This window comes from Myotis lucifugus, unplaced genomic scaffold (assembly GCF_000147115.1).
Source record: "Myotis lucifugus unplaced genomic scaffold, Myoluc2.0 scaffold_3, whole genome shotgun sequence".
NCBI classification, from domain to species: Eukaryota; Metazoa; Chordata; class Mammalia; order Chiroptera; family Vespertilionidae; genus Myotis; species Myotis lucifugus.
Window position 1 is genome coordinate 15770074 of NW_005871051.1, and position 16604 is coordinate 15786677.

Below are 16604 nucleotides of genomic sequence, written 5' to 3' on the forward strand. Positions count from 1 at the left end.
GTGTCCAAAATGAATGACAGTGATTATCATTACAATTTTCAAATTGCAATGGGGATTTCTTTTCTAACTCTGAAAATAAATAAAAGTAAAATGTTTAATATGAAGATTCTTCTTTCCCTTCAGGGAATCATAGTCTTGGAGAGTTCTTAAGAAAACTTAGGGCTTAACATATACTACAGTAATCATTTATTATTATTATAATATAAAATTATTGAGCCTACTGTATACTGTATACTAGGCATAGAGAATAGAGACATTAAACGTTTCAATCTTTCGAGGAAAGGAAATATTAAAAATAATTTTAACCAAGAGCAGGAGATAACAGGAATAAGACATAGGAAGTAAAGAGTGTGGAAGGAAAATAAAGCAAGAAGAGCTGATTAAAAACTAAAAGATGGAAAAGGTCAGGAAGAAGAAAAGATAGGTATGTTGGATGGAGTGTGAAAAAGAAGTAGGAGTCTTTTCAGCATAGAAAACATATGGGTGAAGACCCACAGATGGAAAAGAGGGTGAAATGTTCCAGGAAGAGAAATAAGTCCAGAATGACTAGTGCATGAAGAGTCAGGGAAAACATCTCTGCCATATGGTTATCCAACCTCTACCTGAATGCTTCTAGTGACTAAAAGTTAACTATTTCACAAGACTTCTGTGTTATTGGACAATTTATATTGTCTGATTTTTTTTTTTTGCTTATATCAAGGGGATATCTTCCTGTTTTGACTAACACTTATTTGTCTTAGTTTGGCCTCCTCTTTCACATGAGAATTCAACAAGTATTTGAAGAGAAATGAAGTCCCCTCTCCTCTTAGGTACCAGTGCCAGTTCCTTCAGCAATTCCCTGTTAAAATTGATTTTGAAATATCTTTCCCACTATGAATTCTTGTTGTCAAGTGTTCTCCTTACAATTATATCAGAATTCAATATAATACCCCAAGTGATAACAGCTAATAGTTATTGATTACTTAGAAAGTACAAGATGCTATGTAAAACACTTAATATGCATTATCTTATTTAATATAATCGTCTCATTTTCTCCTGCCGATGGGAAAATTGGAATCTTAAAGACACTAAATAAGCCCTCATTCCTTAAGCCATAAATCATAGAGCTGATCTTTGAACCCAGGCAGCCTGGCTTCAGCACCTGTACCATAAAGCTATATCCAAACCCCTACAAAACAGATTACTAGCTCTCTTTGACCTTAATACTATCCTTTTATTAGTTCAGCCTATATGAGCATTAAAAGTCATTTGAAAGTCATCCTGTAACCTCAAATCATAACTTTTTATTACAAACTGGAAAATAACACTTGCCTAACCTTCCATAAGTAAAGTACACTGCCTCTTCCTTCCTCTTCTATTCCTTCCTTTATAGATTGTCCCACAAGTCAAGGATGTCTGTTACTTGGTGGTAGCAAGAGGATTCCCAAGTTCACATTCTGAAGTAAGAGTCTGGTACTTTAGATCTGGAATAAACTTTAATTCAACCCCCAAAACAAGAAACTAAAGTGGCAAGAGTTCTGTTAATTGGGCTTTCTGCCTATTAACACTGTCATCCATACAAAAGATCCATGTGGAAACTGAGATAAAAGACTTTTTCTGAAATCTGTGCTTATAATACATTTTGGAGTTTGGTAAACTTCCTATGATGTACATAAAAACAACACATTTTTATTGGACTTTAAGCTTATTTACTTATCTATTTCTAAAACATTTTCAACTCTCCCAGATGGCATGGCTCAGTGGTTGAACGTTGACCTATGAATCAGGAGGTCACATTCGATTCCCAGTCAGGGCACATGCCCAGGTTGCGGCCTCCATCCCCAGTGTAGGGTGTGCAGGAGGCAGACGATCAATGATTCTTTCTCTCATCATTGATGTTTCTATCTCTCCTTCTCCTCTCTGAAATCAGTAGAAATATATTTTAAAAAGTAAATAAAATAGCCCTAGCCAGTTTGGTTCAGTGGATAGAGCCTTGGCCTAAGGACTGAAGAGCCCCGGGTTAGATTCCGGTCAAGGGCACATGCCCAGGTTGTGGGGGCAGCCAATCAATGATTCTCTCTCATCATTGATGTTTCTATCTCTCTCACCCTCTCCCTTCCTCTCTGAATGCAATAAAAATATATTTTTAAAAAGTAAAAATAAATAAATAAAACATTTTCATTTCATTTACTTTTTATTGATTGTCCAAACTAATAAAATGTTCATGCCTGCTATGTGACAAGCACCATAATCAACAGGTAGATCTAATTTCTTTTAACAATTAAATGGTATTAAGGGAGTAAGTGGTATCGACCCAGAGGAGATGAAAAGGCCTGGAACATTTGAAGACATAGTTGACTGAATTGTATAAGGTCTAGTTCATTTTAACATGATTTAGAATTTTAAATTTGGGGATTAGAGTTTAATTATAAATTGTTTTATTCTAAAAAGTTATTTTAATAAATAGAGTGCACTGCTCCAAAATTTTGAAGCTAAGTCTTCCTCTTTCTCTAGTCACTCTGAGGGGAAGTTACATGGGCAATATGGGGGTTGGGGAGGAAGTGTAAAACTTGATCCAAAGTGTTAGAAAAGTATCAAGTCGTAGGAATGTCTGTGATAGAAAAAAACAGTTCTATCATCAACTGAGCTAAAGTGCAATCCACTAGATAAAGTTACAACAGAAAATACTGTAAACAGCTGAAGTTAATTTTCTTTCTTCAGGTCATAAGTCTGGAATTAGATTTCACTTCAATAGACATCAGGAATCATTCTTTGATATGCTCTTCAGAACCCATCTTCTTCATGAAAGATAAACTCTTATCTTAACTATCCAGTCTTCTGTCTCTTTACTGCACCAGGACTCTTTCCTGTCATTAACTAGCATCCCTGTTGCTAACCATTTCCAGTGGAATGTATCTTCATTTTCCCATTATTTTAAGAGTTACATTACAAACCCAGCAGGGTAGCAACTGCATTTAATTGATTTTCTCTATTACCTAACATTTCTGTTCGTGATTAATGTGATTTTTTCACACTTTTTTTAGTATTCGTTTTTTGCAATTGAGAAAAATGACACAAATGGAGCCATTTCAAAATGGAGTTGGAACCACCAGACCAGAGAAATGGCCTTGTACATCTTGCTCTTTGAAACCTTGAAATGTTTGCCTTTGGCAGAATAACTTTTGGTGGGGCCAAAGCAGCATTGTCTTCCGTACAGCTGTGCATACAGCTAACAGGAAATTGAACAACCTGACTACGAGGACTCAAAATTACAAACAGCTTTTGGAATCAGTAAATAGCCATGTAGAGTTAAAGAAGAACTTAGCCTATTAGCACCAATAGAAGTTCCTTCCTTCTATTCATGTAATTGTTTCCCCTCCCTTTCTCATAAAAACCCATTACCTACCCCCCATAATCAGAACAAAATTTGGGTTTCTGCCTAAAGCAGTGCTTCTTGATGAACTATTCTTTGATCTTAAATAAATGCTTGTTGCTGCTCACAGGAGGCTTTTGATTTTTTGGTTAACAAATATGGGGACCTGAAGTAACCTTATCTTCATGGACCCGAGTCCCCTGAAACCTGATAAGATCCCCACATGAGCCTCTCTTGTGTTCACTGTTTCCATGGACCACCCAGCAGTAAATTCTACCAGGCTCCTGACTTCCCTCCTTAGTGGTTGAGGTCAGTGACTTTCTTTGAGGTCAGTGACTTTCTTTGAGATCAGGAGGGGAATTCCCTCAGGGAGGCACTGCCCTGGGGTGCCCATGTGGCTGCTGCCACAGGAACTCGCTACCACATGAGAAATATTCCTCAGGAAGGGCTTCTTTCATGCTTGTCAAGTTCCCTGGGTGTTGAGTAGCTTAGAGCTACTGGTAGGTGAGTACAAATTTTTGTTGTGCATTCTTACACGTTTCTTTTCTTTATCTCTGTCTATTGTGTTGTCATAAGAAAGAGATTCAAAAGGGACCAACACAGGCATAAATTCTATAAACCTGTTGTCTGGGCTGGCCCCTGCAAACTGACAATTTCTGCAGATCTCACCAGATGAGCATCTATTTAAATAAACTTTATTGTGGGTTAAGTGTACATGAGGTGAAAGTGTTGCTAAGGGAGCCTTGGAAGACAAAGCTGCAAAATTAGTGAACACGGGTAGAGCATTTAAGAGCCAGAAGGGCACTGGACACCTCAGATGAGTTGGTCATGAAACGGGTTAGAAGCCAATAAGACCTCCTTGGAAAAATTGGCGTAGTACCTTGCTTATAGGGTTCTCAGCTTAACCAAGTGAGTAAGGAAAGTCACTTCCTGGCAGGCACAAGAACCTCAGGGTATTTTGGGGACCTCAAGACAAGAGGAATTAACCCAAATCTAAAAGTACTACAGGTGAAGTCTAATGGCAAGCATTTGGCTTGGCCTCTTAGCCCCAAGAGGCTGTTAAAAGTTTAATCTGAAGATTTCTTATTGAAAGTTCAAGCAAAGCAGATTTAAAAGAGTCTATATAATCAATTGTCATATTTGATGCATTTATATAGATAATCAGGCCAAGTTTATCAAAACTAGACTTAATTTTGGTAAAACCAATTTGCTTGCAAAATATCTTTGATAAAAATGTAGATAATTGTAGAGAGAGAAAAAATTATATTTCAATAGAAGCTATAATACACACTTATGGATACTAATTCTATTCATTGCCTTTGAGGTTTTATTTTCCACCTGTAAACTGGGTTGAATGCTAAATTTTTTTAGTTTGCTCAAATACTTGGCTACAACTCTTCAAACCAATGTTTCCAATTTCTCTCCCACTTTTGACTTGAAATCATTTCGAACTAAAGCTGCCATTTTCTGGAAGCCCTGCAAATGGTCTGTAAACAATTTGATATAAACTTCACATAAGTCACTACAAATGCTCATGCTTAAACAATCTTCATGCCTGATGCTCTGTAAGCCACTTGGAAAGTCTACGTGAACAATGGATGGCATCATCGGAGACATTTCAAATGGCAAAAGATTGCTTCAACACTGGTATCTAAAATTGTTCTTGACTGACTGCCCCCTTGGCTCAGAAACTGGTTACTTACCATTAACCTTTGTTTTTCATTTGTTCCCATAGAAATGTCTCTTATTGCTGACACTCCATGGTCCTTGACCTTTTTATCTGGCTATGCTCAGACATTGCCCCTATTCAGGTCTAATCTCCAAATTCAAGTTAGCATTTTGTTTGTCATCCTAGAAATTCTTGTTATAAAATTTTGTCTGCTTTACGTAGCTCAATGTTGTAAAGACACCACTTGGATAATGATTGCTCAGAGATTTGAGATAATCACTAAGTCCTATGAGAGTTGATGTGAAAAATCTCAAGGAATTAACTGCAGTTGTTTGCCCTTAAAGAAACATGACAGTAAGACCTTCCTCTGTTCTAGTGCTCTTGTTGCTTAAATGTGGCCTAAGATTCCTACGAAAACCACTTTCCCTCCTACATGGGACATGATATACTGGAAATGAGCCTTCCCAGTGACAAATAAATGAAGCTTTCAACAACTGATCAGTGTTGCTTGCCAATGGTTAACCAGAGATGCTTTCAAGGAAAGATCTCAATCAAAAGGGAGAAATATGAAAAATGAAATAAATGGAGCCACTTCAAAATGAAGCCAGAGCCACTTCCCCAGAGAAAAGGTTCTGCACACCTTGCTCCTTGAATCTTTGGACTGTTTGACTTGGGCAAAATAACCTTTGGACAGGGCCAGACCAACCTTGTCTTCTAAACAACTGTGGAGCCAACAGGAAAGCAAACATCCTGATTGCAGAGATTGAAGATTACGGGCCTTTTTTAGAATCAGTAAACATCCATGTAGAGTTCTGGGTGCCTATAAGCACCAATAGAAATTCATTCCTCCTTTATGTAATTATTTCCCTTCCCTTTCTCATACAACCCTTTGCCTTCATCCCATAATCAGAACACAATTTGGATTTCTGCCTAATTTAGTGCATCCTGAATACCTAGCTATTCTTTGAACTCAAAAAAATGCTGTTGCCTCTCAATTTGGCTTTTTATTTTTAGGTTAACAATGTAATTGAGAATTGATGTTGCCATTAATATTTTTAAAAAACAGCAGTATCTTAAGGCCTCCTTAACACATATGATGTCTTCGTTGGTGACCTGAACTCTGAGCAGAAATCAGAGAATGTTGGGAAAGGAAACTCAGCTCAGGGGCAACAGAAAAGCAGTAGGAGGTAATAGAAAGAATAGATCTATTTGGGGGAAAATCTGACTTTGAGACTTTAAATTCACTATGTAGACCATGGAAAAGTTTATTGAATACTCCAAAACCCTATAAAATAGAAGCATTTAGATAATCCCAAATATTCCAAAATCCTGGTATTTGATTTTACAAAGAGAGAGGGGGAGAGAGAGAGAGAGAGAGAGAGAGAGAGAGAGAGAGAGAGAGAGAAACATTTACTCTAAGAACAATTTTGAGGATGACCATCTCAAAAATTAAAGATCCAATCTTTGCTCTTTTGCAGCCAAACTCAACATTTAACTTATCCCATTGTCATTCTATTTATTTTTTAGTTGAATTGTTGGGTGACATTGGTTAATAAGATTATACAGATTTCAGGTGTCCAATTCTACAGTACACCATCTGTACATTGTATTGTGTGTTTACCACTCCAAGCCAAGTCTCCTTCCATCACCATTTATCCTTCCTATACTTTCTTCTACCTCTCCCCTTCCCCTCTGACAATCACCATACTGTCTGTGTCCATGAGTCTTTCTATTATTTATTCTTTGCTTAATCCCTTTACCAATCTCATTCAGCCCCCACCCCCACCCCTCTGACAACTGTCCGTTTTCTGTACCTATGAGTCTGTTTCTGTTTTGATAGTTTATTTTGTTCATTAGATTCCACATTCTATTTCTTAGACTACATACCTGTTTGAAATTCTTGTCTCATTTTCTATTGTAGTGTATAATCTATACTATGTTTCCTCAGTAATCCCCACTCTACTTTAATATTTTTACTATATCTTTATTTGTTTTTCTTTTAATTCTTTCTTATATATCATCTATTTATCCATTAATAGGTTTCTAGCTTTTCTGTTTATAGACTATCTTTCCCACTACCTTGCTTTGTGATAGAATCGCATATTTGGGTCAATTACAAAGATTGAAATTAAAATGTTTGGATTTAAAATAATTGCTTGATGGATGACAAAGGTCAGTTCCTACCAGAAGACTATGTCCTCTCCTTGAATGTAATACACTTGCTTACCATGTGCTCTGTCTTCTAATTTGTCTGTATTTCTTATTTTCACAATGTTCTTTCATTTCATCTTCTTTAAAATCTTTGATCCTCATTTTCTAGCCCCTTAATTTTCTTATTCTTCCCTCTTAAATAACAGTGGCACACATGCCCTTTCCACCAGTGTCCTCAAATCTTCTTTCCAATACCAAGACTTAGGACTATTCTAGACAAAAGTATGAAGAAAGAAAAACACCTTTCTTTGCCCTTTCACCCTCCACTTAGGATTGTCTTTCCTTCCCCTTTTGGCACCACTATTTTCTACAGGTCTCTTGTGTTCCTCTAGTTCAGTGGTTCTCAAACTTCTGGCCCTTTAAATACAGTTCCTCATGTTGTGACCCAACTATAAAATTATTTTTGTTGCTACTTCATAACTGTAATGTTGCTACTGTTATGAATCAAAATGTAAATATCTGATATGCAGGATGGTCTTAGGCGACGCCTGTGAAAGGGTTGTTTCACTGCCAAAGGGGTTGCGACCCACAGGTTGAGAACTGCTGCGCTAGTTGGTCATAATGGGTTCAAGTGACCCCTCTATGTTACCCCAAATTCTGGACTTTTTCTAATCTTTCTTCCTGCAACAAAGACTTTTCTGCCCTGGTCCCATTCTTTTAGGGTTCACCTAACTTCCGTATCACCTGATGTCCCAAAATGAACTAATAGCTTATGTACACTCTTTCCCCAGGCAAAAGTATAATTAACAGGGTCTTTTTAGGGATTTTGGCTAAAGAGGAATAATATAAGGCATTATACTGAAAATATTTTAGAATCCCTAACTTCTATCCATGTCCAGCAGAAATTGACTAAAATAGAGAAAAACTCCAAAGTGGAAAATTGATATACCAGCTATGTTGTAGATGAGGGAGAAACTTATTAAAGTTTCTAAGGATAAAATTTCTCAATGATATATTTTATTCACCTGAGTGTTTTGTGGGCTTCTTTTAGTCCTCACTTGAGGATGTTTTTTATAGATTCCTTTTTTAGAGAGAGGAAGAGAGAGAGAGAGAGAGAGAGAGAGAGAGAGAGAGATTGATTGACTGCCTCCAGCCTCCAGTATGCGCCCAACAGGGAATCAAACCCATATGGGATGATGCTCCAAACAACTGAACCACATGACCAGGGCCTCAGGCCTTTTTAAAAAATTTTAGATAAAATAGAGTTTTAAGGAAAATATATAACTTCAGCATTTTGTTTATCAGCAATAATTGGTATTTCTCTTCCTCTATGCTTTTATTTTTAACTATTGAGTTTTCATCACTTAAGAACTTTACTGTATATAAATTTCTTTTTTTTCTCTCATAATACCTTCTCCTGGATTTCCTTTCATCATTATGTCAAATAAAATATATTTGTCCCAATTGCCCCAGTTTTTCTATAACCTATTTGCCAAGTGTTTGTCACCATTTATAAAGCAATTTGAAATACATTAGTACATTTGGTTCTCACCCTATGAGATAGATACGGTAGATCTCATGCCCATTTGGGGAAATGGGAAAGCCAGTGCTCAAATTGTGATATTCTACTCAAGTCTTGTAGCTGGTAAGGAGCAAAACCAAGAACCCAACTCTTTTGACTATAATAACCTACCCAGACTCTAAGCTGCTGAATTCCACACAGAACCTACCATGGGGTATTATGGGAAATTTTAATTTGTATTTTATTTTTTTTCAGTAAAAATAAAAATAGTAATGATTTAAAATGTATGTCCAAACCCACACCCATGCAATCACATAATGCCTTAGGATTTAAAATCCCACCCACCAAATTCACAAAGGTGAGAGAACATTTACTTCTCCCTCTTAATCTACACATCAGAACACTTAAGTAAGGGGTCAGGCACTATAAGCAAACCTAGAATGAGATAAGTTGCACAGATAAAATGTTGGTTTCTATGACACATACAATTTGCATAATATTTATATTATTCATTTAAGGCTGGGAATCACCACTCTAAAATGAAGTATATATAGTGCCTTGCTGAATTTCTCTGGTTTTCAAACATCCTTCTAAATACATGGTAACTCATAGAAGCCAATTCCTTTTTCAATCTACCAAGACCCCATCTGGTGAGGATCTAATAGCTGGCTTTGTAATTTGAAAAGCAAACATGAATATAAGAGCACAAAAAAAAAGATGTTGCAATGAGCAACATAATACTCTGGAAACATGGCACATACATTGGATCTTGGTTAGCATTTCTAGTAAATAATTTTTAGATTACTAAAATATCTTGGAAGTTTTTCTATACCAACAGCCTTCAAGCTATTTCCTTTTTATATCTTACTTTTCAACCAGGATTTCTATGCTTTTGGTTTTCAAATATATTTCTCTCCCATTTATTGTACCTTTCATCTCATACATTTCACCATCTCATTTATAACTAAATTTATGTTTAAAAATTTTAAAGCATCTTGGCCAGAAACTTGGAATTCAACACTAGTTCCAATTCAGCCAGTAACAAGCCGCATCCTTTTCTTTGCCCAAGGCATATTGTGGTTTACTCTTTTAATTTACTGAAAGGCAAGTTTAGACTCATGCCTTTAGCTAGAAGACAGATGTAGGAATGATTTCTAAATATCTTATTTCCTGCTTTAAAAATTAAATTAAAACTCTTTTCTTTTTCCTTCATTAGCATCATCACATTTCAGGATTGCCTGCAGCATCGCCCCAGAGCTCCCCTGCCTTATTTGTACTCACCGGCTGCCTTTTGACACCTAGCCAGTTCTTCCAGACCAGGATCCGAAGCTGGTGAAACTGGGAGGCCATCCTTCAAACACCCCAAACAATATTTTTTTTCTTTTTTTCCTCCACCCCTCAAAAAAAAAAAAGAATTGGTCCAACTTGTCCAACTTGTGTGTCAATGGGCCAGAAGTCTTTTCACGGCATAGCTTCCGTGTCGACTGGGGTAAGATGTTCTCTGCCACAGATGTTATTTTCCTGTGCAACGATTGGCTTAATTCTTGAGCCAGGAGCACTTCTCAACCAACTCTTCCTCTCAAATAAGGACCCAGACCAGTATCTTTCAGTGGTTTCTGCTTATATTAAAATAACCTCCAGTTGCTGCTTGTTGCGTGAAGTCCAGACTCAAGAGAGAGAATGAATACCATTCAGATAATGCCCCACTGTGAAGAAGAAGAAAAAAAAAAGAGCTGAACCTCCTACTCTCCATGAAATTAACTGCCTATCCACACCTTCGAGGAGGTGTCACCTGCACTGAACACGTCATGAGGAATTAGGTGGGACCCTTGCCAGGCCAGTAAGACTTGTCCTACATTCTCTCGCCTTCTTTACTACATAGTGCCTACTCCAGCAGAGCCAGGCAGGGCGTGAGGAGCATTTTACAGACTCTAGCCCAGTGACTCTTATACTAGTAATATTTACAGTGTCGTTAAGCTGTTTTAAGTCAGTAAGACCAGGGCTCAGCTAAAAAGCTCTGAACCTTAGCTCATCACTAGATATATAGAGAAAGTTTTATGTTCATTCTAAACTTGAGTTGAATGTTTTGATTTGAGGGGAAGTGACTATGTTGGCAAGGTCCTACCTTCCATCACAATTTACTAGGTTAGGCAAATGCAGAGAATAAAAGGTAGCAATAGGGGACATAAATAATATGCAATGGATTCCTTACTTTGGAGGTGTGGATTCATAAATACATTATAGGAAAGCTTTCATATTCAGGCTTTCATAGTTAAAGGAAACATAGGCAAGCAAGTAATTTTGATTGTGATTTAAGGGTATATATAATGAAGAAGTTACCTTGCTTACACACCTTAATGACAACATTCCCTCAGGTACTCAATGCTTCCACCATCTGGCTCTAGCCAGTTTTCCAATCTCATCTTCCAATAGTCATTCCAAATGCTTGACCACTTGTCAAACTGGTATATATTACAATATGCAAACATAACCTGTGCTTTCTGGTCCCTGACCTGTTTATTCTACCTTCTCTACCTGAGATGCACTTTTCCCTCTCTAAGCTCCTACCTCCCAAAATTATTCCCAGGTTGACATCTTCCATGAAGTTTTTTTAGATATACTGCATAAGATGTCTTCTCTCCTGCCTTTGAATCCAGCATAATTCTTTGTTTCTATCTATCTCAAGGGACTTACATTTTTGCTTTATTGCTATTTTTGTCTATCTTATTTTTCCCACTAAATTGCAAATTCTTTGAGAGCCTAGACTATTTTATAAAACAGTACTTCATACATGATCAGTGATCAATAATCACTCTGAATTTAATTGAATAGACTATTTAAGCCCAGGCTGGTGAAGCTCTCTTTCAATATTCACACTTTTCCATTCCTCTGTTTGTGAAATCAGTTAAAACAGTGTCTGAGCTCTCCCTTCACACCTGGAGCAAGTGCTCCCCTCCCTGGTCCCCCATGTCCAGTTTCCTGGTCCCCATGCCAACTCTGTGATGATGATGACAGCCAGCCTGGGGCTAATTGGAGCCATGCTGGCATATGCCCATTGCATCACTTTGGCTTTGCCCCTACTGTGAAGAATCCAATCTTCATGAGGCAGTCAGTCCTAAATATCAAGATTTGACCCTTTAATTATTTCTGGACAAGGTTAAAGACAAGGGGTTCTTCAGACAGCCGATGGTCTCAGAGATACTACTTTCCTTCACCACTCCTGAAATGTTCTGTCAAGATTCAGGTGACTTTCTCAAGCTTCGCTGAAGACTTGAACTCCTGCTTCCCTATATTCTTTCTCTGCCATCTGTCACAATCTAGAATTCACTAGGAGTCTGGTTCACAAATAAACATTGTTCAGTTGTAAAGACAGGTGGGATTTGAAATGTGACTCTAGGTGTCTAGGTCCATTATCTACAAAGAGTCACTTTATTCAGTCAGGTTACTTCAGGTTAAAAAGTATTGACTCACCACATGACTGATGCAGGTGAGAGGTCAATTCAAAAAGTTCCAAATAGTTTCTCCCAGCAGTTGCTCATCACCTCTCCTGTATAATCATGGAGTTGTTTTGTTGGTTTTGTTTCATTTTGGTGAGAGATATTTCTCTCCAGCTGTCCTCTTCCCGGATATCTTCATCTATGATCTCAAATTTTCTGGTGAAGATAATATATTTTATTACATCTCATGACTTCCCAGATATATTTCTTCAAAATAATTTCACAATTATACATTAGGTGGTTAATGTATTGAGGTATTCCTTTATACTTGCAGGCATACAATGTCATGCACACTTCCTTGGGGACTGGAGTAATCTTTCACAAAATATAATTCAAAGTAGTTTAAGTTGGGGTACATAGGAAATCATACATCCAAATTTTGCCCTATTCTGAATAACTATATTTTTAAATTAAATGTATTGGGGTAACTGGTTAATAACATTATATAAGTTTCAGGTGTTCAATTCTATAATACATCATCTATACATTGCATTGTGTGCTCACTACTAAAGTCTAGTCTCCTTCCATAGATCTGACCTTGTTTACCCTCTTCATTGTCCCACCAGCCCCCTTCCCTTCTGGTAACCACCATACTGTTGTCTGTGTCAATGAGGTTGTTTTGTTTGTTGCTCTCTGTTTTGCCCCATATATGAGTGATATCATATGGTTTTCTATATCTTGGCATCTATATTGACCATATCTGCTTCTAATATCTTTTTTGAGGTTTTCAAATTTCTTTTAAGTTTTTATTTTAAAAACATCTTTTAAGATTTCATTGTAGAAAAGGTGTTAGCTAACAATAAGCTTGGGAACTATAGCTTACATAAATCAGGAATTATAATCATTGATCATAAGAGAACTTGAAGTAATTATTAGATCAACCAAAATAAAATGGGAGAGAGAATGTGGAAGGAAATTAAAGACAGTAAAACATTTTTTTCACAGAGTAAGATATAATTTTGTGCCCACTCTTGATTGTAGATTGAGGTGCTATTGGCAGGTATCATAAAATTTCCTCTTGAGGAAAGAGAGAACAATTTTGTAACCAGAAATAAGCTGTTCCAAGGACACACAGCTGCTGAAAAATGTCTTTTAAAAAGTAAAAAGCTAAACTGAGCAGAAAATGAACAAAGGAAAATTATAATAATATAACCCATGAAAGAATACATTTACCAAGAAACTTCTTATAGACTTTATTATTATAGGTGTACCAAGAAGTTAAATTATCCTGTTTAGCAGGACTATGGTGATCTACCACACTCCTCAGTCATTCCAGCCTTTCTGCCAGAGGCCAGCTGCCGGGGTGTTTCTTGGCATCTAGAAGGGTTTGGGAATCTGGAGAAGGGCTGCGAGTAAATTAATAAAGAGACTAGACATGAAATATAAATTTGGAGGGCATTTTGGGGAGCCAGAGGAGACCTAGCTTCAGTAACCAAGTTCTCTGAATCTCTGGACCCCTAGCTTTTTATTAACACAAATTGCCCTAAAGCAAAGCAGATATACATATCAAAGGTAAGGTTTTGGTATACAGTAGGTATTGTCAGGTTGGGGAAACTGCCTTCTGCTGTCAGGCAGCAGGCAATAATATATGCAAATCTTTAGGTTTGGGGAAATACTTTCAGCTATTCCAGCAGGCAATAATGTGTGTCTTCAGCCCTGCTGAAGCCTCAAGGTCCACCAATCTTTTGATGAACTTCTTGCATTTATGACCTGCTGGAATCAGCCCCCAGCAGCCAGCAGACCCACATTGTCTTTAGGATGACTTCCAAGTCTTAGTCCATAGTATCTGCTGGCACTCCCTTTCTCTGCTGCTGGTGACTCTACTTCTTGGTGATCAATAGGTTCATCCCTTTATTTAGCAAGAACATCTACCAGAACTTAGGCACTGTTCACTTTTATGCACTCACTTGACCAACATTTAAAACAAAAATATAGCTTTATCATGAATATAGCTTGAACAAAAATTAGCTAATCCCAGGATTCCAGCCTTCTGCATTCTGAAACTTTAGTAATCACAAGTTTTGGAGAATAATAGTTCAACCAGCCTAAATTTGACAGAGCCATGCATGCCAAGAATTAGTTTTGGTCTTATCTAAGGTTACCTCCATGGTAACTTCACCTACTGAAACTGCACAGAATGATGGCTCAGCCAAGGATGCACAACTGTGTAATTGGTGGGCTCCATGAGCATTAGATGGGGCAGTTTTTGTCTGTCAACTACCATATAGTATACTCCAGAACCAGGGCAAGAGGGAATCGGTCCAAACATGAACAGGATATTGATGTAGCCAAGACATGTTGATTTATTTTAATAGTATTTATTAGAGACCTATATTAATAATAGTAATAATAATAAATACTAGACTACAATGCTCCTGTCCTGTCTAACTCATCACTGTATAGTAGGAATCTAGCACAAGTATTACCCTTAGTAGGTGGCTAATTAGTGCTTATTGAATAATTGAGTAGCATACATTTGTTAAGCATTTATTGAATCATCACAGGAGGCATATTGTGTAGAAACTGGTCTAATCCCCTTTTTCAAAGGAAAAATGTGACATTCAGAGAGGGGATGTAACTTGCCTAAGTTCACCCAGTTAGAAGTGAGGACAATGAGAACAGCAGAGTTGGAACTCAAACCCTAAATCTGTTATTCTCATCTCTGTGCTATGCTACCTCCGATCCTATCTACTGTTTGTTGTGGGAAGAGCTGAGAAGAAAAGTAAATGACTTCAGGGATCTTCTGGTTCTAAAGATCCAGAAGATCTAATCTAAATCACTTATAGACATTTATTTAAAATGAAAATTTATTACCAAAATAAGTGCACAAAGAATAAATGTACCAGGAATTCAGGAAAAGGAAGACTGCTGTTTTTAGGTTTCTTGGTAGATAACCAAAAAGCATCCCAGCCTGGCCCTTGCCATCTTCATCAGGTGTGTCTCACTCTCAGCCATCTCTCCCACCATCTGCTGTAGTGCTTTGGATGAGGATATTTACTTTCAGGCTTTCGTCATGCTGCTCCCTCTGCCCAAAATGAAATCGTGCTCATTCTTAAATGAATGACCCAATGTTACTTCCTCTCTGAAGCCTTTCCCAGCATTTCCACCCACCACACCTTCACCCCTGGCTGACTTAATCACCCTTTCACCTGTTTTACTCTGGATCTCTGTTCACAGTCAACTTCTTACTTGTTACTATGATATTCAGTTTGTCTTGCTGTCTACACTCTGAGCTATTGAAGACAAGGACCAGGCCTTATGAAACAGTAAGAGTTGGGGATTAATTCTATATCCCTACAGAATGGTGAGAAATTTGGCCTGACTAGATCTAAGTGTTGATTTGGTAATATAAGATAAAGTTGGAAGAGTTAGAGACCGTAATGATAAAGACCAGAGGATGCCATACTGAGGATTTGGATGGGAAGTTCTGGCAACTCATCTAAAGAGATAGATAGAGCAATATAGAAACGGTGCTGTGAGATGAAAATACTAGTAATATGAGAGGTTCAGGTTTACACCTGAAACCTCTATTTTGAATGAAAAGTAATGTGGAATTAAGTTAATGGTGAAATGAAATAGTTTAAGATATTTAACAGTAACGAGAGCCACACATTTACTTTTCACCTCCAAACTGGTTTTCATCCATAGCATCAGTGAAACCTACTCCCCTCCCCACCATGATTAATTGATTTTTACATTAAGGTCCTATTGGATGCTCATCACACACAGGATCTAATCTATATGATAAACCTGTGAGGTCAATATTATTATCTATGCTCTACAGATAAGGGAGCATAGGTAGAGTAGCTTCCCCAGTTCACGGAGCTAATGAGTGTCAGAACAGTGATTTGAACCCTGGTCTCTACGTCTGCAAAGCCTGTTCTTCAATAGGACCTCATATAACAAGCATGGATAAGAAAACATGGCAAGTGTATGCATTGAACCCAGATGGAAATGTGCAATAAGTTGGGAAACTGAAGCTAACTCATAGTAAAAATAACAGCATCCTTCTTTTATGAGAAGGGTGGGGCTCCACCAGGGTTTAAAATAATGAGGCACCGATTGCTAATACCTCATTACCTGAGATCCACCTTTGATGGAAGGTGGTGATAGCCAATGCTATGAAGCAGGTAGGTGTGAGGGAGGTATCAGATTCAGGATTTTCAGGTGCTTTATCAGCACTGAGACACTCCAATAATGATGGAGACAGAAGAACTATGTCAAGAAACAACTGGTAAAGATTCACAAAACCAAGTAAGACATATTAAGGGGGTTTCAGTAAGACTCACTCCAAGCTCAACTATAAGGCAGCTTTTCTCTTCCAGATGAGACACTGACACAGATAGAATGACAAAATGCTTCATCACAAACAACATGGTCTTGTCAGATGAGCTAGTTTGATAAACTATCTGA

At 37.5% G+C, this 16604-nt stretch overlaps 1 protein-coding gene across 1 annotated transcript in view; it reads right to left on the reverse strand.

Annotated features, from left to right (window-relative positions):
* ABCA12 (ATP binding cassette subfamily A member 12) overlaps positions 1-10078 on the reverse strand; it is a 168026-nt gene extending 157948 nt beyond the window's left edge. The window contains exon 1 of the mRNA XM_006082487.3: positions 9976-10078. Within this exon, the coding sequence (XP_006082549.1) occupies positions 9976-10044 (69 nt within the window). The 5' untranslated portion in view covers positions 10045-10078. The remainder of the gene's footprint in view (positions 1-9975) is intronic.
* Between the last annotated feature and the right edge of the window lie 6526 nt (positions 10079-16604).